This window comes from Ipomoea triloba, chromosome 8, assembly GCF_003576645.1.
Source record: "Ipomoea triloba cultivar NCNSP0323 chromosome 8, ASM357664v1".
Classification (NCBI taxonomy): domain Eukaryota; kingdom Viridiplantae; phylum Streptophyta; class Magnoliopsida; order Solanales; family Convolvulaceae; genus Ipomoea; species Ipomoea triloba.
The window spans coordinates 1,732,749-1,758,257 of NC_044923.1; the positions used below are offsets into that span (position 1 = coordinate 1,732,749).

General features: G+C 35.6%; 3 protein-coding genes and 2 non-coding genes across 9 annotated transcripts; 4 read left to right on the forward strand and 1 right to left on the reverse strand.

The window, feature by feature from the left end:
- Positions 1 to 7,416: 7,416 nt before the first annotated feature.
- Positions 7,417 to 12,935, forward strand: LOC116027179 (cellulose synthase-like protein D3). 3 transcript variants are annotated; one of them, XM_031268639.1, is made up of 4 exons: positions 7,417 to 7,568; positions 8,856 to 9,772; positions 9,922 to 10,729; positions 10,930 to 12,935. In XM_031268639.1, exons 2-4 carry the CDS (start codon positions 8,913 to 8,915, stop codon positions 12,688 to 12,690), a joined length of 3,429 nt encoding a protein of 1,142 aa, XP_031124499.1. In that variant the 5' UTR covers positions 7,417 to 7,568; positions 8,856 to 8,912; the 3' UTR covers positions 12,691 to 12,935. The 3 variants fall into 3 exon arrangements, with proteins under 3 accessions (XP_031124499.1, XP_031124500.1, XP_031124498.1); XM_031268640.1 differs by lacking the exon at positions 7,417 to 7,568 and adding an exon at positions 7,580 to 7,832; XM_031268638.1 differs by lacking the exon at positions 7,417 to 7,568 and adding an exon at positions 8,037 to 8,525.
- A 1,177-nt stretch (positions 12,936 to 14,112) lies between these two features.
- Positions 14,113 to 14,308, forward strand: LOC116028128. Its single transcript, XR_004100077.1, has one exon. It is a non-coding gene; the product is annotated as a U2 spliceosomal RNA (small nuclear RNA).
- A 4,424-nt stretch (positions 14,309 to 18,732) lies between these two features.
- On the forward strand, positions 18,733 to 18,928 carry LOC116028129. Its single transcript, XR_004100078.1, has one exon. It is a non-coding gene; the product is annotated as a U2 spliceosomal RNA (small nuclear RNA).
- Positions 18,929 to 20,133: 1,205 nt separating this feature from the next.
- LOC116028075 lies at positions 20,134 to 22,448 on the forward strand. Its single transcript, XM_031269868.1, has one exon. It carries the CDS (start codon positions 20,156 to 20,158, stop codon positions 22,133 to 22,135), a length of 1,980 nt encoding a protein of 659 aa, XP_031125728.1. The 5' UTR covers positions 20,134 to 20,155; the 3' UTR covers positions 22,136 to 22,448.
- Positions 22,449 to 22,953: 505 nt separating this feature from the next.
- On the reverse strand, positions 22,954 to 25,490 carry LOC116027726 (vacuolar protein sorting-associated protein 25). 3 transcript variants are annotated; one of them, XM_031269452.1, is made up of 7 exons: positions 25,400 to 25,490; positions 24,767 to 24,874; positions 24,377 to 24,516; positions 23,851 to 23,904; positions 23,556 to 23,644; positions 23,398 to 23,473; positions 22,954 to 23,270 (listed from the first exon to the last, which is right to left on the reverse strand). In XM_031269452.1, the coding sequence occupies exons 2-7, from the start codon at positions 24,823 to 24,825 to the stop codon at positions 23,149 to 23,151; spliced, it is 540 nt and encodes a 179-aa protein (XP_031125312.1). In that variant the 5' UTR covers positions 24,826 to 24,874; positions 25,400 to 25,490; the 3' UTR covers positions 22,954 to 23,148. The 3 variants fall into 3 exon arrangements, with proteins under 3 accessions (XP_031125312.1, XP_031125313.1, XP_031125311.1); XM_031269453.1 differs by having other exon boundaries at positions 24,767 to 24,841; positions 25,400 to 25,470; XM_031269451.1 differs by lacking the exon at positions 25,400 to 25,490 and adding an exon at positions 25,153 to 25,320 and having other exon boundaries at positions 24,767 to 24,841.
- Positions 25,491 to 25,509: the final 19 nt, after the last annotated feature.

Consider the following 25,509-nt stretch of genomic DNA (forward strand, 5'->3'; position numbering starts at 1 on the left):
TGAATGATTCAAGTTTGTCACGACGCCCTCCCCACAAGAAACGCTGCATGGTTTCGTGCCAGTATTAGTTTGAAACAACCAACACGTTAGTCAAATATGCGAGGTCTGAGTTCCCTTCTACTATTAATATAACCAACATAACAAACCCACACACACAACAAAAAAAATACAAATTATATTGTGGAACAGTCCACTATGCACATTGTCACATTATATATACTATTAATATATTATATACTTTCTTTTTTTTTGAAAGCACATATTATATACTTTTAATTAATAAATTATGTACATTTTCTATTATTATTCTAAGTTCATAATATTTGAATTGTATGTAAATAAACTGAATGAACATAATATGTTAATTGCAAGCATATAATATGAATTGGGATCTACAAGGCATGATTAGAGGCGGAGCAGTGTGGAGAGTTCGGCGAAGCTTGCCTAAGTTTAAAATTAAAAAAAAATAAAGAAAAAAAGAAAGGAAGAAGTGAAGTGTAATTAATTGTAATTGCATTAATATATGATATTCTTTCTTCTTTAAGAATTTCCTTGTGTTGTTAGTTTTGTTGCTAGACTGAGATTGTGTGCCGGTCGTGGACAGAATTTGATCCAGGGAAGAAAGATAGACCCCCCACCACGAATCTGCAACTAATTAATGACTACTGAAATCTTGATTGATTCTTGGTTTGTTGGTAAGAAATACTGTAAGAATTATGTAATTAACAATTTTAATAATAATAATAATAATAATATAAAGTTGGGGTGTGGTAGTGGAGACCATGATTTCCCTCTCATGCAAAGCACAAAAACATTTGCGTCCTCATAATCATGTGATAGGCATATTCTCCCTCTTTTTTCATCGATCATAATAATGTTCCTATACTTTACATAAGATTTTGCTTATGTGTTTGGTCTCATAATCTCATTCAAAAGAGTTATGGTTTAAGCGATTAACCTAACTCATTATTTGTATGGACAGAGAAAAATTCTTAATCACTATCCGATGAGAAATTACTCATATGCAATAACTCGTAAATCATACAAGAAAGTATAACCTAACTCTGTCTTATTCTTTGTTGATAACTTAAAATTTTCTGACTTTGACATACTATATCCTAAACTCCATAAAACTACTCCAAAACTAAAAAAGTAGACAAATTTCGAGTTACTCAGATAATTATAGGTTGTCATCGTTGCCTATACACTTTAATTTGTATACAAAAAGTCTTCACTATCACTGATTGATTTGAACTCTACCCCATTATCAAAAATAAAATTAAAAGTTAATTGATAAACTATTTGAGCTACGAAAACACAGCTAATTGGCATGGTGGATAAGAGGAAGGGGTCGATCTTCATGAAGTCTTGTCACAAGCACTTTTCGTAAATGGGGTTACGGATTCATTAGTATTATTTTTAAATAAATAAATATGATTGACTGCTATTGTGAATTTATTTATTTTCTTAATAAAAAGTGAAAAAATGGACCGGCAATTAACTTGCAAGCCATAATTCACCATCTATGATATTACGTACGACGACGTACAATGCATGGCGTTGGTATTAACTATTAAGAGATTGGAGGGTTTATTTTATTATTACTTTTTCTTCTTTTTTTTTGTCTTCAAGTATATCAATATCTATCCTTGGCTTTCTTCCAAATATCACTTTCATGTATGATTCAATAATAAAAAATAAAAAAAAGTATTCTTCATTATGACGTTTTTTTTAGTTTTAAGTCATCAAGAAAATTAGTAACCACTATTTAAGAATATGCATTGAGTAATTTAATTTTGTATAAATAATTCGTAAATTATATAAGAGATAAATTAGTTAAGAAGATTATGTGCAATGAGCTCAGTTAAGATAGTGCCCGTAAGAACGAAATTATCGTGACCTTTTAGTGTGAGAATTATATTTCACCATTTTGATCTATTCCTTTTTGGACAAGATGATGTTTTTTGTACTAAAATATATTGGATGGTGATGGAGTATTGGAATCAAATACTACGTATATCTAATAGCGAAGAAGATAACATATTAAAATTGAGAGAAAAATAATATAATATCATGATATTTTTTTTATTATAATGTTATATCAATTACTCCGTATTATTTAATGTAGTATTTTTCAATTCGATCAAATTAATTAGTAAGGGAAAATGATATTTCTAGTACTCCCATTTGTCTTGGAATGTAATTTTAATCTTTTACTCCTTAAGGTTTTAAGGAAATGATATATTATGTCCCTAAAATTTTTGTTAGGAACCAAATTTTGAAGGACTAAATATAAATCAAGAATAATTGATGGACCAAACTTGTCTACATCATTATAATTAGAAGGCTAAAAACACTAATTTAATTTTGCTTGTTTAAAATACTACGGAGTATTACATATTAAGTGTTGTGTCCAAAAATCTGTCTTCACATGAAGATAGTGTCTATTTGTTATATATTGTAGTATTTTTCAATCTTATATTTCAATAAAATTCATCATGTATATGAGCTTTTGTTTGTTTTGTTTTGTTTTTAAATTGAGAAAAAGATAACAATTTAATGCGCTAAAGATCCATTGAGCATCTGACACTCCAAATGCATCCTCAATCGAAATATCATGCACTTCCATCAGTGGTATTTCCATCCATATACTTTAAGTTCTCAATATGACGAATGTACATGAATTTTTTTATTTTTTATTTTTTGATAATAATCTCTCGAGACTAATTCATTGAATCATAAGCGGAAACGTTTACAAGAAAGATTAATGGAATGGACAAACATTCCTTACAGTCAGACATAGAAACAAATTTCCTAACAATGTTATCGAAAACTTGAATCGCAGACTGTTTCACAAATTTGAAGCTGAAGTCGACAAGAGTACTCCAAGCTTCTTTACTGTCAATAGTAATTTGGTCAAACATAACGAAGGCATACTCTAGTTCAAAAGTCGTTGACACCACCCGAGTATCAATCTTCATTCTTTTGTGGTTCACATACGCCATGACCAATTATCGTTCTACGCTTATAACAAGAACTCGCCAAAAAAACGAGAGGGAATAAACTCACAAAAGAAGCGAGAGGGAATAAACTTGCTAAAGATGCGAGAAGCAAATAATCGAAAGGTATAATAACAACAAAACTTACTAATAAAAAAACAACATTGCTTTGAATCAAGAAAAACCACTCCCTACTTCACCTTTTGCAAAACCCAAAACCTTCTTTTCCTTATTCAATGGTGATGGAGAGGAGACGGTGCGAGATCGTAGGTGTGGTGGACGACGATGGGGGAGGCAAGAATGGAGAGGAGAGGTAGAGAGAAAAGAGCAAAAGAAGACGCTAATCGTGAAGAGGAGAAGGCAAGAATGTACATGAATTTTTTGAAACATTTTTTGTTCCGTTTAAAAATATCAGAATAAATGTGTCTTTAATTATAATATTTTTTGAATTACAGTCACTATTTAAAAATGTGTATTTAATAAATTCTGCATGCAAGCAAGATAAATCGGATCTGGGCAAAGGGATTGTGTCTTTAATGGCAATATTTAACAACACAATCGATTTTTTCGAGAAAAAAAAATTGATTTATTTTGCAAAGTTCTAATCAAAATTGATTTGTCCTTCATAAGATGGGACATAGGAAAGATACCAAATTGCCCATTGGGTTTGTAATTTGTTGTTATCATACCCATAAATGCATATAAACGCCAAATGTGAAGAAGAATAGGTGTGAAAAGGGGTAAGGCCCGTAAGGGTAATGATGGGTGAGGACCCACAGAGGCTGGGTCCCACCGGGCCCACAGCCCAACTTTACAAACGTGCATGCACGAACGGAGTGAAACAGGGGGGGAAATGAACTGTAGCCGTTAAAGGTGTACACGTGGCGCGGTGAGAAGGCGGCCACATTCAACGGTCGCGATTGCTGACATTCCACCGCCGGTTTTGGCGCATAGTCAGGCTGGGATTATCGCGGCGCGCATATGACATTTGGATTGGATTAAGGAGATAAATGTAATAATTAATTGAGTGATTTAAGGTTTAGCTTCGTGGGGCCCCCAACGGCCGATACGTTACATGTGACTTCATTCTTGTCTGTTTACTCCATTATTTTCGAAATAAGGATAAAAAATGCATTAATTACATGTGAGAATACTACATTGTAACAGAGTGAGTCAGTAGTATTAAAAAAATGAAAACCTCAATTACATTAATTACGAGGTCTTTATTTTTAGTACTATTGACTCCGTTATAATGTAGTATTTGTTGTTCATAACTACTTTCCTAATCAAATGAAGCACTACGAGCCAATATTGGCTCCACTGAGACTCGAACCCACCTCCTCCTATGTAGAGTGCAACCGAGTGGCACTAGACCACAAGGTTTTTGGCCGTTACGATGTCTTTATTGATCAAATAGAAAAACAAATAAAAGTCCTTAATGAATTAAATGTTTTTATTTAAGACTTCCTTTTAAGTGACATGATGAATATTTGATTTATGTCATTGATATTAAATTTATGATATAGTATATATGAGAAAATCGGAAAATATAATGGGTAGCCATGTTTGATGAGTCAATTTAATAGAAAGAGTTTGGGGGGATGTGGGACAGGTAGCATTCATCACTGTGCACACGCAAAGGGGCTGATCTTAATAAAGTTCAGAGTTTTTGGTTTGAAATTCTTCTTGTATGAACCTTACATTGTAGAGTAATGATGAGACGTTGTATAATTTGGTATTGACCAAACAAACATTGGATGCCTCATCATATATAATCTATCATTCAAACCATCAACCCCCCCTCTCAATTTTTGCACACGTAATTTATGTAATTACGAGAGTGCATTTGAACGCTTGATAGTGTAATTATAGATAACTATACTACACCAAGATATATAATATTGCATTCACGTGTGTACCATAAATCAAATAAAAAATCAATCAAATACTAACATGTAAAAATGTAAATATTATGATTATATGAGATAAAATAAACAAGAGAAAGAATGCAACATTACTTAGTGATAAAACGAGTAACATGAATTTAATGCACAATATTCTACACTAAGTAGGACAAAAAAGCAATAACGCCAACAAATTAATTAATTTATACATAAGAAGTTACTCTTGTACTTAATTCCATCCTCTTAAGTCTTAACTGAAATTATAGTTTGGAAAGGCAATACAATTTTTCCCCCTTAGTTATTCAGATTTAATTGTTTTCACTATCACAACATTGAAAAATCATTATCGAGCCTATCACATAGGATCATTCTAGTATATAGCTCATATCTCATGTGTAATTTGTAAGTGATTACACATGATATCAGAGTTTACATACTGCACACCCTCAATTGGTAATTGTGAGTTTTTCTATTTTTTTTAAAAGGTCAAAGGGCAAAACTTTTCTTAACAATGATGACCGAGTAGGAAATAATTTATGTGGAAAAAGAATTTACACATGACATCTTAGAATGTAGTTCGTGCAAAAACTCTAATGGAGTTTGATATATTTATTACACAGAAGACCATTGCAACAATTCTAAGGCTGTGTTTGAAAATTTAGAAAATCATTTTTGAAAATCATTTTTTCGGATTTCTAGTGTTTGGAGAGGGAGGGAAAATGATGGTCAACGGAAATTGATTTACGGTCAAAGGGAAAACAAGCCTATTTTTTAAAAAAATGACTTCGAAATAATGTTGATTTTTTAAAACAATTCTTCATTTTTTGGAAAATAATCCAAACACACTATGTCAATTTTTTGAAATGCAACCAAACATGGGAAAGAAAAATAGTTTATGTTATTTTTTTTTGAATACTATTGACCTTGTTATAGGGCCCCCAATAAGGCTCAAACCCATGACCTTCCATTTAAAAGAACCACTTCATGCCACTTGACCACAAGGTCTTTGGTAAAATTATATTGTACTTTTATTATTATTTGTTTTTGAAAGATACTTTTCTTATTTAATATTTTCGACAAAATGATATATATAAATAATTTTATCAAATCACACAATATGGTATCTTAAAATATCATAGGAATTTTTAGTATTTAAAAATAGTGGGAGTTAGAAGTATTAGCTGGAAATTGACTGGCGTTGCAATAGCACTCATTTTCATTCCATAACAACATGATATCAAAATTGGCAAGCCAACAAAAATTTGCAATTGACCAAAAACCCCAACAACACCCAAAGGATAAGTGTACACGAAAAGGAGGGCTTCAAACTCCAAAGTTCAAACGCGTTGTCTAAAAAAGGAAAAATACGCGTTTGGTTTTACTTAGTATTTTTGGGATAGTGCAAATTCCACTTCAATAATTTGATTAAAAAAAAAAAAAAAGCTCCCAATCGGCTACTAAAAGTATATTTTGAGTGAAATCCACATTACAAATTTAATTGACAAATAATAACAAGATAAATTAACTAAGATCATCTATAATTGACTGATTCAAACTAAAAATATCAATAGACTACTTCTGCTCGGCCAAGCCGTACATCATCCTCTATATAAACTTCCTTTGTATTTTATTATTGACTTTTAACTTTATAACGATAAGGCTACAAATTCGACTATTATCAAGAGTGGTCTATTGGCATTTATGGTTTGAGTTGATCAGCCATATAAGAGGTCCTTCATCGATTATGATCACAATACGAAGTTTACTAATATGCACACTCGAATAATGACTATGAATTTTTATCATCACTAAATAATAATAATAATAATAATAATAATAATGAAAATATATTTACCCTTACATATGCCACTCAAAAACTCGTGACTCCCTAATTTCAAGAAAACTAGATTTTCCTTTGTTTGGTTGGATGGAAAATATTTTCTATGGCTCCCTTGATATTTTGTTTTTTATGAAAAACAAAGAGAACAATTATGTTCTCATTAACTTTTTCAATTATCAATATTATTGTTGTTGTTATTATTGTGTAGGAGTATAATTATCTTTATACAATTATACTCATTATTTTTTTACAATTCAAAATCCAATCAAATAATAGAATTTATATTTTTAGTAATTTATTTTCTACCAACCAAAATAATGAAACTCATTTTTCTATAATTTAATTTTCATGAAATTTCAATTTCGTTTTCTTTTAAATATTTTTGAGCGAACCAATTAGTCGCTTGTTAAATGATAATATATTTCCTTTAATTTTACCTTATACGGAGTAATATTTACTTTCTTTTTTTTTCAATATTTAATTACTTCCTTTTGGAGAAAAAGATATTTTTTTTAATATGGAAAGGTATTACTTTCGAGTATTATAATATTCCGTACACACGAAACTCGGTACTGTACACTGGATTGTAGCTGTAAAACAGCTGCACTACGCGCGTACGCATTTAGAGCGTGCGCGTACCGTCTCCCTATATCCCCGTAAAATTACCGCCAAGCCCCACTCCGTTTTCTCCGCTCTCTTGTCTTTTTTACCCAAATTTCCTCAAAAATTCCAACAAATTCTTACCAAACACTCAGAAAAGCATCGCAAAAGCGGCCATTAATGGACATTTTCTTCCTACTCTCTTAGCCCACATCCGGAAAGAAGGTTTTTTGAATACCCAGATCTGTTACCCTTTCATTTATATATGTGTTTATATATATTATTTTAGAGAGAGAGAGTGAGAGAGAGATTGAGGTGATTAGTATATGATTCTGATTGAACAAGTCTGCAGGCTGAGCCATAGCCGGCTGCATTTTGGATTCAAAAATTTGGGGCAAAATCATATGCTCTGTTGTTCTTTGAATAGTTTGAAGGTTTCTCAAAGGCCAAAGCTGATATTTTTATTTTATTTTATTTTTCTCCTGAGAGGTTAGTAAGCACTTAACAACTCCTATTTTACTAAGTCTTTACACTCTTTCTTCAATCCTTAGAAAACCTTTGAAAGAGACAGATAAGGGAGAAATAAATAATGAGCTGTTTTGCTTTTGTCTTTATGCTTTTCCTGTCATTAATTGGATTAATTAGAATTTAATATATGATGTAATTAAGCAGAAAAGGAGGAAATTTGTGTGACTGGGTCTTGTTGTGTGTATGGCATTTTGGGTGTGGGCCCAGGGTTGTGCAAGCCTTGTTACGGTTGTAAAATGTTGTAGTCTGAGCAGGTGTGTATATGCCCATGTATATCCTGTGGTGTTTGTATTGTATGTATATATATGTCTATGACATATTTTATTCCTTTGAGTTTTTGAATGTTTCTTACACGCTTTTGGAAGGCCTGTTCTTGTGGTTGGTTTATATGATTCTTTATTTAAGTATTGGGCAACTAGTGGAGGTCACATATGTCTGTTCTCAACTTCTGCATATCATGATAGGGTTCAGATGTATATAGAGAAGTGGGTTTTGTGTGATTAAGGATCTGGTCTCTGTTTATGCTTATTTGAACTGCATTGCATCTCAAGGATTGGATCTATCGGGTTTACGGGGCGAAAAGGTTTCTTGTGCTGGTTTTTATGTGAATGGTGTGCTGATCTCTGGTTTTGGTGTATCAAATTGAGATTATAGGTATCTTTTTTGTTGTGTGATTTTTCAAATTGGTTTTTGATGCTTTTGGTGCACTATGGTTTTTATTTTGAACTTAAAAAGATGGCTGAAGCCATAAAGAGTGAAAGCTAATTGTGTTGGGTGAAGAGAAAGGGTGTTGGGTCATGATTTCTTTTATTCACTCTATGGATCTTTCAAAAATTTTCATCCATTTTGTTTTGAATTTTGTCTAAAGATGACCTTTTTATCAATTCGAAAAAGGAATTTTGAATGATTCTAGTATATTACATCCTGTTGTAAGCCTGTAACGGACTCATCTTTGAAAATTAATGTTTGTTCTTTCTTTTGCAGGTGCCCTATTGAAGTGTTGATTTGCGAGTAGTTCTTTTTAACATAAGTTTTAGCAACATGGCAGGAAGATCCTTCAAAGCCTCAGACCCACAATCAGGCAAGGTCCCGGGTGGTCCATCTGTGACCTTTGCAAGGAGGACCTCCTCGGGCCGGTATGTGAACTTATCAAGGGATTCTCTTGACAGCGAAATTAGTGGTGTTGAGTTTGCGAACTATACAGTGCATATCCCGCCAACGCCTGATAACCAGCCCATGGATCCCTCGATTTCACAGAGGGTTGAAGAGCAGTATGTGTCGAATTCTTTGTTTACCGGAGGGTACAACAGCGTGACCCGTGCTCATCTGATGGATAAGGTGATCGAGTCAGAAGCCAACCATCCTCAGATGGCTGGTGTTAAAGGGTCTTCTTGTGCAATCCCGGGATGTGATGGAAAGGTCATGCGTGATGAGAGGGGCGAAGATATTCTCCCCTGTGAATGCGATTTCAAGATTTGCCGGGATTGCTATATTGATGCTGTCAAGACAGGTGATGGGATTTGCCCCGGTTGTAAAGAGCCTTACAAGAACACCGAGTTGGATCAGAGTGCTGTAGATCCTAATAGACAGCCTTTATCTTTACCGTCGAATGTTGGGATGTCTAAGATGGAGAGAAGGTTGTCATTGATGAAATCGGGCAGCAAATCGGCAATAGTAAGAAGTCAGTCTGGCTTGTCAAGGAGTCAAACTGGGGATTTTGATCATAATAGATGGTTATTTGAGACTAAAGGGACTTATGGTTACGGTAATGCTATATGGCCAAAGGAAGGGGGATTAGGGAATGACAAGGATGACGGTGAGCCTTCCGAACTTCTTAACAAGCCATGGAGACCACTTACACGCAAATTGAAGATTCCTGCTGCAGTTCTCAGTCCATATCGGTAAGCATTTGTTGCTTTATGTTGTGTTGTTCTCCTTACCTTATAATTCTTCTTATTTGTTGACACATTACTGTTGATTCTTGTAGATTTTTCCTTTTATAGCTCTGCATAATTTTTTTTTTTTCTGACTTTCGGAATGCGCTTGACAGGCTCTTGATTTTGATTCGTGTTGTTGTGCTCGGCCTATTTCTTGAATGGAGAATCACCAACCCCAATAACGATGCGATATGGTTATGGTATATGTCCATTATATGCGAGATTTGGTTCGCATTCTCCTGGCTGCTAGATCAACTTCCCAAGTTGTGCCCAATTAATCGAGCAACGGATCTTAATGTTCTAAAGGAAAAATTCGAAATGCCTACACCCGCCAATCCCTCGGGGAAATCTGATCTTCCTGGTATCGACATATTCGTTTCCACTGCCGATCCAGAAAAAGAGCCACCGCTTGTTACTGCTAATACCATACTGTCTATTCTTGCGGCCAATTACCCAGTTGAAAAGCTTTCTTGCTACGTTTCTGACGATGGAGGTGCCCTCCTGACCTTCGAGGCCATGGCAGAAGCTGCTAGTTTTGCCAACATATGGGTCCCGTTTTGTCGAAAACATGATATTGAGCCGAGGAATCCGGATACTTACTTCAACTTGAAGAGAGATCCATACAAGAATAAGGTGCGTCAAGATTTTGTCAAGGATCGGAGACGAGTGAAGCGTGAGTATGATGAGTTCAAGGTTCGAATCAACAGCCTTCCTGATTCTATACGTCGACGTTCTGATGCCTATAATGCTCGGGAAGAAATTAAGGCTATGAAGCTTCAAAGAGAGGCGGCTGGTGATGAACTGTTGGAACCTGTCAAAATCACTAAAGCCACTTGGATGGCAGATGGGACCCACTGGCCTGGCACCTGGAATGTTACATCTCCCGAGCATTCAAGGGGTGATCATGCGGGAATCATACAGGTAACCTCATTACTCGTTAATAAAATAAATATTAGAAATGAATTCACTAGGGAAACAATATTAAGAAACTTTGAAGTATTGGTTACTAATCTTCCATTGTTCTAGGTTTTTGTTTGTTGTTTTCTATGTTAAAATGTAAAAACAAAATAATTTACACCGAACCTACATCTTAATTTCTGCTCCTTTGCCCAATTGTATAGGTGATGTTGAAACCTCCGAGTGATGAACCACTACACGGGAATTCTGCTGAAGGCAGTCCTCTTGATTTTACTGAAGTCGATATTCGGCTTCCCTTGTTGGTCTATGTTTCTCGTGAGAAACGACCTGGCTATGATCACAACAAGAAGGCTGGGGCAATGAATGCATTGGTTCGAGCTTCAGCAATCATGTCGAATGGCCCGTTTATTCTCAACCTTGATTGTGATCACTACATTTATAACTCGCAGGCGATAAGAGAGGGGATGTGTTTTATGATGGATCGTGGCGGTGACCGTTTGTGCTATGTGCAATTTCCTCAAAGGTTTGAAGGAATCGATCCTTCCGATCGCTATGCAAATCACAACACGGTTTTCTTTGATGTGAACATGCGAGCCTTGGATGGCTTGCAAGGTCCGGTTTATGTGGGTACCGGTTGCCTATTCCGCAGGACAGCTCTTTACGGTTTTGACCCGCCGAGAACTAAGGAGTATCACCCCGGTTGCTGCAGTTGTTGTTTTGCTCGTCGTCGCAAGAACCATGCTAGTGTTGCAAATGCTCCCGAGGAGAACAAGGCGCTCCGAATGGGTGATTTCGATGATGAGGAAATGAACCTTGCTTCTTTTCCTAAAAGGTTTGGTAACTCGAGTTTCCTTATTGATTCAATCCCGGTGGCTGAATTCCAAGGCAGGCCGCTTGCTGATCACCCCGCAGTGAAGAATGGACGACCCCCCGGTGCTTTAACGATTCCTCGAGAGCTTCTTGATGCCTCAACTGTTGCTGAAGCAATTAGTGTCATCTCGTGTTGGTATGAAGACAAAACCGAATGGGGTAATCGTGTTGGATGGATTTACGGGTCAGTAACTGAAGATGTGGTAACGGGATATAGGATGCACAACCGAGGTTGGAGATCTGTATACTGTGTGACCAAGAGAGATGCGTTTCGGGGAACTGCCCCGATCAATTTGACAGACAGGCTTCATCAAGTCCTCCGATGGGCCACTGGCTCAGTCGAGATCTTCTTCTCTCGTAACAACGCTTTCTTGGCTAGTCCTAAGATGAAGTTATTGCAGCGAATTGCCTACCTAAACGTTGGCATCTACCCTTTCACCTCGATTTTCCTCATCGTTTATTGCTTCCTCCCCGCGCTCTCGCTGTTCTCGGGCCAGTTCATCGTCCAGTCCTTAAACGTCACGTTCCTCACTTACCTCTTGGTCATCACATTGACTCTCTGCATGCTCGCGGTGCTCGAGATCAAGTGGTCTGGCATTAACCTCGAAGAATGGTGGCGTAACGAGCAATTCTGGTTGATTGGAGGAACGAGTGCCCATCTTGCTGCTGTGCTTCAAGGGCTACTGAAAGTGATTGCCGGGATTGAAATCTCGTTCACCCTGACGTCAAAATCAGCTGGCGATGAAAACGACGATGAATTCGCTGATCTTTACATCATCAAGTGGACTTCGTTGATGATCCCGCCCATCACAATCATGATGATAAACTTGATAGCAATTGCGGTTGGGTTCAGCCGAACAATATACAGCAGCATCCCGCAATGGAGCCGTTTGCTTGGAGGCGTGTTCTTTAGCTTCTGGGTCTTGGCGCATCTCTATCCATTCGCGAAAGGACTAATGGGACGACGAGGTAGGACTCCAACAATCGTGTTCGTCTGGTCGGGTCTTATCGCCATCACCATCTCGCTCCTCTGGGTCGCCATCAACCCCCCGGCAGGTAGTTCCGAAATCGGAGGCTCATTCCAGTTCCCTTGATCTAGTTTTTTTGGGTTGTGCAGCTGAACTAAGCCTTCTTAGCTAATTGATTTTTGGTTATTTTTTTTTTTTTTTTTTTTTGGTTTTGCATTTCCTCCCTTCTTGTCTAGCCTATAGAGAATGGACAACATTTTACTAGGATGTTTGGTATCTTGGAACATATGTTTTTAGTCCATTTATCTATGGGGAAACACATTCTTTGTAATCAAAAACAGCAAAGTAGAAAGTAATTCTTTCTTTCTTTATCCTCTTGTGTTCTCTTCTTGATCATCCTTTCACCATGCCTCCTATTGTTACATATAATTGGTATAGTGAAATGGTCCCTCACATATTTGGATTTCACCAAATGTTGATGACTAATTTGATAGAATTGGTATAGTTGAGAAACCATTTTGATAGAGTTTGTATAGCTGAGGAACCATTTTAGATTGAATGACTTTATTATCTATAAAGTTCATTTTAGATTGAATGACTTTATTATCTATAAAGTTTGTATAGTCGAGGAACCATTTTAGACCGAATGACCGATCTTAGTCCACTGGGTGTTATCCTTGATGATTTGGATCATATGACCTCAACTCATTGAGGTCATCTTTACTTCCTTATAGTTCAACTCGCATGAGAAAAACTTATAGTCATCATCTAAAAGGCGTGTGACCTGTGTTACGGACTGACGGACTCAATCAAGAAAGTGTCGGTAAGAACCGAACCCGTAACTCTGAGGTGTCGAACTCGTAACTTTTAGGTGCGAGAAGTATGCTCTACCCACCACCCATTTTTAGGGGAAAAAACTCTTTACAACAATTAGTCTTTTCTAATACTTAAATGTAAGGTTAAAAAGGCTTCAATTTTGACTTTAGGTAGGTTTGGTTTTGCAAGAATTAGTCATTTGGTTGGGGTGGTTGAACCATTTTCCTTCAAGAATCAGTCAGGTATATAATTCAAACTTTGAAAGGAGGGTATAATGAACTAAAGCTCATGCCATTGATTCTTGATAAATAATTAATTCAAGAGTGATGAACTTTCAATTTAAATATAATGAATGTTTTGATATGCTGCTCAAATTCAATGAATACTTGCAGCCGTTTCAAACATAAATAACCATTTCTATCAAAGTTTATTTACTTGGTCGTGTGAGCTGAACTCATCACATAATTTGTCAACTTTATTAAATATGAAGCATTAAACTTAAAAGTCCCATATAAACATATACAACAGAAGATCAGAACTTTTGCACACAAACAAGATCAGAGTACTCAATTCCCTGCATGCGATAATGACAGTAAATAGTTCGATATATCTACGAATCCTGAAGGCAGAAAGCTTATTAAGGCAGGTTTTTTTTGTCCCACATCGCTTCTATAGAGGGAGCGTACGCCTGTGGTGCCTAATAAAAGAAGCGGGCCGTTCACCATGAAGCTCATACCTTTCTCGGCCTTTTGGCTAAGATCAAGTGTAGTATCTGTTCTTATCAGTTTAATATCTGATACGTGGGCCAATGGTCCACACGATATTAACTCAATTTTTTTAGGGGGAAAGCCCATTAAGGTAGCTTGCTACCTGGGCTTTCGAGCGTCGCCTTGGCGTTGCACTACTGCCTCGGCCCGGCGCACCCCACCAATTTTTAGTTTTAAATTTATGTAATCAATTTATTTAAGGTTGTTTGTATTGGGTGTGCTTTGTTCACAAAAAATAGCAATAGGTAATAGATATTTGTAATGGTAATTAGGGAGGAATTTAATGGCTATTATTACTGAATTGGCTAATAATTTTTTCTTTAAATATAACTAGTATTTTTGTCTGCGGAATGAATTTTATTAAATTTTATTATAATGTTTTAAGAATATTTATATTGATATATAATTATATAAATTAGAACATTAATATTATATATAGTGCAAATGATGAAAATGGTTGGATCGATTATGTTTTCTAATGTTATTCTTCTTGAATTCAAGCAAATAATTGGTCAATTACCTGTGGGATGTATGGATACATATTTTAAATTATATATTTAGATAATAAAATTAAAGATAGAATAATTAAAAAATTCTAATATTGAACATGTACAATTATTTTATTATGTGATTAGTGTAAAAATATCACTCAATATAATATTTGTTCTCTTGTAATATTGAATTGCTTGTATATATTGATCGTCACAATATTTTACCAAAAAAATATTATAAAATATTATGTTATTATTAGATACAACACGTGATTTTAAAACAATTGAATTTTAAAACAATTGAATTTAAATAAATCAAATGTGCCTAGAATATAAACATAATTATGCAAATTACACATACATAAAATATGCCAGTAATATGCATAGTCCACATATATTGTATACATGTCATTTAATATAGATACATGTAGAGATAACCATTGCTATTATTTTAGTCATCTAATCTAAGTAAATACTAAATAAATAAATAAAATACAATAAATAAATAAATAAATAGGAAGTCCAATGAAATAAACCAATATATATATATATATATATATATATATATATATATATATATATATATATATATATATATATATATATATATATATAGACACACACACACAACACCTTATTAAAATTGTTTTCGACAAAACAAAAAAAAATTATCTCAATCTTTTAACCCTAACATCTCGTACAATCGAATCAATCGTACCCTAATTGTCAAAGCAGTACATTAGGCATTTATTCCATGGAGTAAAATAATTAATAGATTAATAGATATTATTTAATAAAATTTTTCATTAATTAATAAAATTTTCTTATCAATTAAGCTTTACTAATTATTTTACTAATAAATTATGTAATTAAATATTAACCTATTATAATCAATTAAATATTGACATAAATATTACTAATAGATATATAGATATATAATATTAGCATATATTATATATATATATATATATATATATGATTGACATTACCAAAAATTGTAACAATCAAAACCACATTCTTATCTCATTAATATTATTCAATCATAATAATTACCATAATTACTAATACCCTATTATAATCAATTATAATTAATATTATTCTATAATAATAATAATAATTAATAATAATAATATTATTTTTATTATTATAATTACTACAATACCCCTACATTTGGGCGGGAAAATTTTAGAGGAGGATAATGTTTTTATATATAGTATAGATATAGATTATAAATTTTTGTTACTGGTGAATTAAATTTATTTATATTTTTTAATTAAAAAGGGTATCATTAATTTAATTTCAAGGTTGGAGATTTCTTACTCGACCGAATTCTTTAGCTGCGAGGCTCTACAAGGCCAGGTACTTTGCTGACTGTTCCTTTTTGCAAGCTAAACTTGGTGCAAATCCGAGCTTTGTATGGAGGTCTATCCTTGCTGCTTAGGATCTCTTGCAGAGGTTGCTTTATTTCGAAGGATTGGTGATGGTTGTACAACCCGAATTTGGGATGATCCATGGCTCCTTGAAAAGGACTCCCCCTTTATTGTCTCACCACGCTCAGCTTATCACACAGTTCAACTATGGTGTCGGCTCTTATCGATCCAGCGACTTCAGACTGGGACATTCCGTTGCGTAGGGAGTTATTTTGTGATCGGGATATTGATTTGATCAGGGCGCTGCCTATCTCTACTTCCTTTGCTGATCAATGGTGCTGGAGGGGTCACATAAATTAAAAGGGTTGTATACGGTTAGGCAGGGCTATAAGCTGATGATGGAAGATGCAACCAGTGAATCTAACATTTTCTCTTCATGGAAGTTGCTTTGGAATTTGAAGCTGCCACCGAAAATCCTTAATTTCGTGTGGAGATGTGCCCGAGAAATCTTACCATTACGTACAAGTCTGGCTGCCCGGGGAGTTAATATTCATGCGCCTCCTACTGATGTGGTCAGAATTCATGTAGATGCCGCAGTCTTTCCGGACAGAGAGGGAGGCTTTGTTTCAGCTGTGGTGCATAGGGGTGATGGAGGTTTTTTGGCAGCTTGCAATCAACAGGTTAGGTGTCTTCATGACCCTGTTCTAGCAGAAGCTATGGCTGTTAAGGAGGCACTCTCATGGGAAGGATTGTGGTCGGGTGAAGGTGGCTATTTTCACAGATTGTCAGGTGGTGTGCAACTTGTTAAACAACTCTGCCCTCACACATTCTTATATTGGCTGCGTAGATGATTGTGTTAGATTGAAACGTCATTTTGTTACTGTGTCGTTTCATTTTGTTCCTAGATCAGCGAATACGTACGCTCATGTGTTAGTTAGAGCTACGGCTTCTCAGTCTGGTCCTCGTTCTTGGTTTTTTTCGTACCCAGATTATATTCAGCAATTGCTTTTGATTAATTAATATAGTTCGTGACTTTGTTTTTCAAAAAAAAATATTTAATTTCAAATTCGGATTAATACTTTTAAATTATTATTTTTTGTTTATATGGATGCTTTAAACGAATAAACGTCATTATATTGGGATTAATTATCTTTATTCTCGTCATAGGATTACACAAAATCAAACATTATTTGATAATTCACTTTATTACCCAACATGCAAAATTAATGTCTATCTTCTGCTACTTGGTTAGGTTAGACCATCATTCTTTAATAATGAATTGAAGTTGAAACTTTATAGATTGCCTTGTGCGGGCTTTGCTTCTAATGAATGTGGATCGTTGTTGCCCAGTTGTTCGTCCCTACTGTGCCTGGATTCATCTTTCCCATAAACTTAGTTAAGTTTTTCAAAGTCAAATTTTATGTCACATTCTACTCTCTCTTTTTTTTTTTTTTTTTTTTATACAAAAAATATGTTAACGAACTATAAACTATGTGGCTAGAAATGTATAGTCTGGAGTGGTGGGTGTAATACATATAAAATATAAATATGTAGTCCAACGTTCAGTTTAAGGTCATGTGTTCACGTGTTGCATGGTCAATTGAAAAATAATTAGTCCACAACACTTGAGCCCACATATATACCGAAGGCTTCCTTTGTAGCCTTAGAAGATTTTTCCATCTTACTACTACCCATAAGTCCAATTGCACCCATTTAAAAGGCTCCTTCAAACCATCCTGCCATACATATATAATCACAATTCATATTTCGATAACAAGAATTAAAATAATCTCCACTTCCACACCTAGGGAGTCAAATTCGAGCTCGAGCGGCTCATTTAATAATTAAGCCGAGCTCGAACTGCTCGAACTCTAATGTCGTAGGCTCGTGGCTCGACTATATATATATATATATATATATATATATATATATAATATTGTAGTTTATTTTTAATTGAAACATGAATTTAAAATCAAACAGGTTAAATTCGAGCTCAAAATCGAACTCGAACTCAAGTTCGAGCATGAACTCGAGCTCGAATTCAAACTCAAACTCAAACTCGAGCTCAAGATTGTGCTCGAACCACCCTAGGATCAAGCTCTGCTCGACTCGTTTACACCTCTATCCACTCCATAGAGAAAAGCGGTCAAAACTTGTAAAGTAAAAGGCATTAAACATAAAAGTCCCATATAAACATATTTACAAAAACATATACAACAGAAGAACTTTTGCACACAAACAAGATCAGAGTATTCAATTCCCTGCATGCTTAGCTTGTATATACACATGGCACATAAACATACATGAATTCATATAGACAGTTAAGTGGAACATGAATCAACTTATGCCTGAAGATTTATACTTCTGAGGGCCTAATTCAGATCAGTAAAAACATAAATTTTACTAAAATATTCAAACAATTCTCTGTTCTCGTTCATAACACCAGCATCAGCATCTGTGAACTGCCTGCCTGTATTCTGTTGATTCTTGAATATGAAAAGCACAAATATTCAACTTCTGTTGTAAAACAAAGATAATGACGGTAAATAGTTGATTAACAGATTTTTTTTCGTTTTCCTTTTTTGGGTATTGTTCGATACATCTACGAATACCGACTGCAGACAGCTGATTAAGGCAGCTTTTTTTTTGTCCCACATCGCTTCTATAGAGGGAGCGTACCCTGTGGTGCCTAATAAAATAAGCGGGCCGATAACTATGAACCTCATACCTTTCTCGGCCTTTTGGCTAAGATCAAGTGTAGTATCTGTTCTTATCAGTTTAATATCTGATACGTGGGCCAATGGTCCACACGATATTAACTCAATTTTTTTAGGGGGAAGGCCCATTAAGGTAGCTTGCTGCCTGGGCTTTCAAGCGTCGCCTTGGCGTTGCACTACTGCCTCGGCCCGGCGCACCCCATCAATTTTAGTTCTAAATTTTTTTGTTTTTAGTTCGTTAAGAATTTTTTATTTTGTATGTTTGGTTTAAATGTGAAAACCATAATTATAAGCTTGTAAAGAATTTTTTTATTTGGTATGTTTGGTTTATATATGAAAACTATAATATATAAACTTGTTAAGAATTTTTTATTTGGTATGTTTGGTATAAATGTTTGGAATTGGAATGAAGAATTAAATGTTTGTAATAGTAATGAGTTTTGCTTTATTGCGTTCCGTTCTAATAAGAGTTTTTAAGGTGTGTTTGTTTTTGGTTTTTATATATTAAAAACATGAAAAACACAATTATGAGGAGTTTAGTAGGGTGGAATTGAAATTTTTGAATCCGGATCTTAGAGTATGAAAGTGATAATTTAATCTGGTCAGGTCGGCGAATCTATCATGAGTCGTAGTTACATTAAATCGGCGAATCTATCATGAGTCGTAGTTACATTAAATTTGCTAGGACAATCTCAACTTAGTGTAACTACGACGGGAGCTTTTAGTCAAGTTGAGATTGTCCTAGCAAGTTTAAATTCAGTTGGGCTGAAATTTAGTGTAACTACGACGGGAGCTTGGAATTGGAATGAAGAATGAGTTTTGCTTTATTGCGTTCCGTTCTAATAAGAGTTTTTAAGGTGTGTTTGTTTTAGGGGTTTATATATTAAAAACATGAAAAACACAATTATGAGGAGTTTAGTAGGGTGGAATTGAAAATTTTGAATCCGAATCTTAGAGTATGAGAGTGATAATTTAATCTGGTCAGGTCTGCGAGTCTATCATGAGTCGTAGTTACACTAAATTTGCTAGGACAATCTCAACTTGACTAAAAGCTCCCGTCGTAGTTACACTAAATTTCAGCCCAACTAAATTTAAACTTGTTAGGACAATCTCAACTTGACTAAAAGCTCCTGTCGTAGTTACACTAAATTTCGGCCAGACTAAATTTACGCTACTCTATTTCGAGACACAACTTAGAACTACTTAAAAAACAATACCCAATTTACAAACCCTTTTCTACGAGTTGTCTTGACTTATTTTTAATGACAAAATTGTTATTTTTAATAACAAAATTATCATTGTCTTTGACATTTTTACCAAAAAAAATGGTCAAGAAAATTTAAAAACTCTAAATAAATAATGTACTCCGTATAAATTTGCCCAATTTTTCAGTTTCCGGTTAGCCGATCACTCTTAACCGGAGAGAAAAAATGTCAGAAAATGGAGATTCCCCAGGAGGAACGGACGTGCTCCGCCTCAAAACCCTAGCGGAGGAGAAGTACACTTCCGGCGACCTGAATTCAGCCATAAAGCACGCCAAGCGAGCTCACCGTCAGTGCCCCAACCTAGACGGCCTATCCGAGATGCTCACAGCCTTCAAAATCCTCCGCACCGCCACCACGAGCGATGGTGCTGCCGGTTCACCGGATTACTACAAAATTCTCCAGGTCGAGCGGTTTTCCAACATCAATGGCATCAAAAAGCAGTATAGGAAGCTTGCTTTGACTCTCCACCCGGATAAGAAACCATTCGTGGCCTGTGAGGAGGCGTTCAAGCTCGTCGGGGAAGCGTATAGGGTTTTGTCGGATAAGATTAGGCGAAAGGAGTATGATTTGAAGCTCAGAGTCGCTATGCAGTCTTCGGCAGCGGAGGAAGCGGCGGAGGAGGAGACGTTCTGGACGGCGTGTTCGACTTGTAGGCTGTTGCATAAGTTTAGCAGACAGTATTTGGGGCATAACTTAATGTGCCCTAATTGTAAGAAGAGCTTCCATGCTATTGAAGTATCGGAGAATGCTGAAAATTCTGTCTCTTCTATGGACAATGATAGTGAGGATGAGAAAAATAATCAAGTTTTGGGGACTAGGGTTAGTGCTAGGATTAAGGCTAGGAAAATGACTAGTGTTGGGGAGGTTTTGCAAAGGGCAAAAGGGAGAGGATTGAAAGATGTGGATGAAGCTGAGAGTGGATCATCCAATAGAGCGAATAAATCGAGAAATGTTGGTAGGGAAGAAGATGCAAGGAATGATAGTGGTGGTGAGATTGAAGGAGTGAGGTCAAGGAGAGGAGTTCAGGTGAGAGGGAGAGGTGAGGATCAGGAGAAGAGTGGTAATGTGGTGCAGAGGTCGAGGGCAAAGCGGTCGGAGGTCAGTGAAGATGAAACAATGACATTAGCAGAGATGCAAATGCTAGTGAAGAAGTTGAATAAGGAGAAATCAAGAGCAAAGGTGAATGAGATGGCGACGAAGCCAAACTTAGGGGAGAAGGAGCTGGAAAGCGAAAAGGAGGATACAGAGTTGTGTTTGAGTGAAACAGAAAGTGAAATAGAGGAAGCTATGGAGATCATGAATGTGAAAGGAAAGAGGGAGAGATGTAAGGTGTCAAAAGGGGAGAGCTTGGAAGTTGTGCAAAGAAGAGCTTCAAAGGGTGGAGATCTGGATGCCAAGAGGCGCAAAGTGTCTATAATAGTTGATTCAGAGATAATGCCATTGGAAGGTTCAGACTTTTATGAATTTGGTAATGATAGAGAGGAGAGGAGTTTCAAGAAAGGACAAGTGTGGGCTGTTTATAATGATGATATAGATGATGGAATGCCAAGGTATTATGCTTTGATTGATGAAGTCTTGTCTGTGAATCCTTTTGAGGTGCGATTGTTTTGGTTGGACTTGCAAAATAATGACGATGAGGCATTGATTAATTGGGGAAAAACGGGGTTTCACATATCATGTGGCAAATATAAGGTTTCTGAGCAAGCTTTGGTGAAATCCCTGAAAAAGTTTTCTCATGTCGTGGATTGTGAAAGAGCAGCTAGAGCATTGTACAGGGTTTACCCTAAAAAGGGTTCAGTTTGGGCAATCTATGAGGAAAATAACCCAAACGCCGGTGGAAGGAATCAAGATGTTGAGGACAAGCAGTACGGTATTGTTGTATGTTTAACCAGTTACACTGAAATGCACGGCCTGAGTGTGGCATACCTTGAGAAGGTTGATGGTTTTAGGGCCGTTTTCAAGAGAAGAGAGATCGGGGCTCACGCCATTAGATGGTTCGGGAAGGATGAAATTACAGTGATGTCCCACCAAATTCCTGCCAAGAAGCTTTCTGGTGAAGAGGCAGTTGGCATTTCTAAAGAATGTTGGGAACTGGATCCAGCTTCAGTTCCTTCTAAGATGCTCACTATTGGTTGGAGTAAATAGCTTCCACCCTTGTACTTAATATAAGTTACTTGCATTGAAATCGCGAGTGCCCATTGGTTATTTAGTAGCCATTTCAGGCAATATATGATATAGATTTAACAGAGTACTGTCAATCAGAATGAAAAGTTGAATTCTTTTAGTAAGGGAACTGGTGAAGAGATTTTATTGCTGTCTCCAGTTATGTACAGTTATGCAGGTTCTTGATGCAGAAAAGTCTTCCTTCCTTCCATTTATCTGCATAATTCAAGTCTGATTCTTGCACCAATGTGTTTGTATCTGTTTGATGAATCTGTTAATTTGGTTTGCGGAATTATTTATGAGGTTTTTGAATGTTTTTTACCATTGTTGCAATAATCCCCGCCTAGGCTAGGCGCCCTTAAACCAAGACGAATTGTTCCTTAGGTGTCTGCCTAAGTGGCTAACCGCCTAGCGCCTAACTCGACCGACTAGGCCGAGTTAACTCACCCAATTCAGTAGAGTTAACCGAGTTAACTCGCGGCCTTCGTTAATTTTTTTTAAAATTATATTTATATATATTTAAATATATATATATATATATATATATATACCACACACATGTATTATTTTTTTTTCTTTTTATAGGTTGCCGCCTAGGCACGGTCTAAACCGCTTAAGCGCTAGTGTACCGCCTAGCGCCACTGCAACCATGTTTCTTACACACTTTTGGAAAACTCTTGTAACTGTAAACTTGATCAAGGAATATGTGATTGTAAGAGACTAAGATCAGTAAAAGTGTAAAACTATCAAAGTTGAGAAGTAAGCTTGGAATTAACTATATCCTACAAAATACAAAGGCATGTCAGCAGAAGTGCCAAATTGTGTCATTAAACATTTTCTTAATCTTTACCAGTATTCCAAAATGTGGGATTTACATAACTTGATCTCAGCTTCAAGCTGAATTTGTGATTGAATACAAGATGGTTTCAGGACATTCAATACAAATGGAAAACATCATGTATTCATGTGAACATGCCCTGAGAGGTTGTCATAAATCATAATGAAAACTTGACACCCTCATCATCAGCAGAAGTTCCCTTGAATAATGCAAGCTTCCCCTTGTTTTCTAGTAGCTTCAACGCTCGCATAAGAATTGTACGATCCATCCCGTGAAGCTCTGGCCATACACGCAAAAGATAAATACAGACGACAGAGAAGGCGTATGACAGAAACTATAACATCAAATCCTCGTTACGACAAACAAGTAGGAAATAGTAGATAGATTCGCAATAACTGGAGGTTACCTGTTCCCCTGGACTCCGTCCCGGAACGTATTTCTTCAACTGTCATTACACTGTCCTCCAAACCATTTTCCCTGACCTGAAGAATTGCATCAAATATCATAAAAGAGCGCATGACCTCATACAGTACATGGTGACAGAAGAATTATGCGACTACTTACAAAGTGCAATATTAAGTCGGCCCAATCTTGGATTCTATGCCAAAGAATTAAGCATTTCCTATGACCCTTATCTATCCATTCTGCACGGCCTGTTAAAGTAAACATGGTATTTAAACAATTATATTTATTTACTTTTTTGACAAATAAGATATTTATTATGAAGGTAAGCATTTTCTTTTGGTAAGAGATCCGTTAGAATATTAAAGAAATTAATAACCACTTCAACATTCAAACAAATCATCTAATAGTATAATTGTATAAATATCAAATGCCAAGATTTGATAAAAATGCTTACCATCAGAAACCAAAGTCGATAGAAATGCTTCCCTTGCTTCATGGCTAAGAGATCCTGCACGATGACACCATGTGTTACTCATCCATACAAGGCATGCACTCGCAGAGAAAACTGCTAATAGAAAAACACAATGGATTCACCAAGTTTACACAGCACAAGTTTTTCCTAGCATCGGTTTGATTGTATATTAACCTAGGCGATACTTTTAGCTTGTCTACTAATTTTGACTTGAAGGCTTCTCTTAAGAGCCTCGCCAAGTTAGTGAAAAACACCATAAAACTTCAGATGGTATAACTTTTAGAAAATATTATACATAAAAGGAAACAGCTACATATGAGCAACTGAAGCTGCTTATGATCAGAACATGCCGATTTGCTGTAGTCATAACCTAACATAACAGCAGAGAAAGTCTGCAAAACTTTAAGACAGCCTTCGCACATGCCTTGAGATCCAATCTCAAATCAGCATGCAATTCTTCTCATTCCTCAGCAAAATTTGGAGATATGAAAAGGATGGAAAATCTCACTTTCAATTGCAGGATTACTGAACAATGGAAAGTCCTCTTCAAGTCCAATCACGAAGATTTTTTGCGTCTTACAATAATCAATTATCAACTCCTTCCATAACTGTATCTGTTTCTCCCGTGTGTCCCTCACAGGCTGTAAACTAAGAAGAAAGACAAAATTTAAGTTCAAACTGAAGTAATGCAAGTAAATGGCACTTTCAAGAAAGAATCTTTTCAATACAAAACAGAAAATAAGAGCTTAAAGAATAATGATGCAGAGGTCCTCAAAAATTTCTTATAATTTGATTTTTTTTTTTAAAGTAAAGTTATAAAAACTAAAGAAAAAAAATCAAGAATGTATATGCTTTCACAATGAAGACAAGAAAGATCTAAAGGGATTGATTGGATTACGTGAAGTATGGAGGATAGTTGAAGAACTGAGGGAGCTTGAATTCACCCAGTTTTTGCATCTTCTTTTTAGCTCCACTGTTGCACAGATTCAAGAATCAATCTCAGGAACTAAAATTAAGCAATAATAATCATACAAAAAAAATCAAAACTTGCCATAAGTAAACAATGGATAAAGCAATTTACTACATAAAACATCAATAATAAACACTAACATGGTACAGAAATATGCAAAATATTAAAAGTACTACTTCTACTAGTGTCAATTGCAGCATTGCCCAAGCTAACCAACAATAGCAAAAATACCAACAAAAACAGTTCAAGCATCAGTGAATCACAAAGCTAAGAAACAATCATCCATAGGGAAATACTATCACAAAGCTAATTACCTCTTTGATATGAAGCTGTAGAACAGTTGATATATATATAAATTATAAATTATAAATAATAAATAATGAGAGCCACTCAAAAGCTGATTAATTGAACATAAACAGCCAAGAAATTCCCCAAATAAACATCCAATCATATTAAATCAGTACCCATTTGTTCAAAATTAGTACTTTTCTAGCTAAACCTAGCATGCAAAGGAAAAAAAGATATGGGATTTGCGTATGTATAGATTGGGGGAGAAAATACCTTGATACACAGAAGATTTAAGCTCAGCACCGTCGATGGAGTGATGGCAATTTTGGCTAGAGTGAAATCGGAGAAAGAGATTGATTTTCTGACCCGGCCTGCCATTGTTA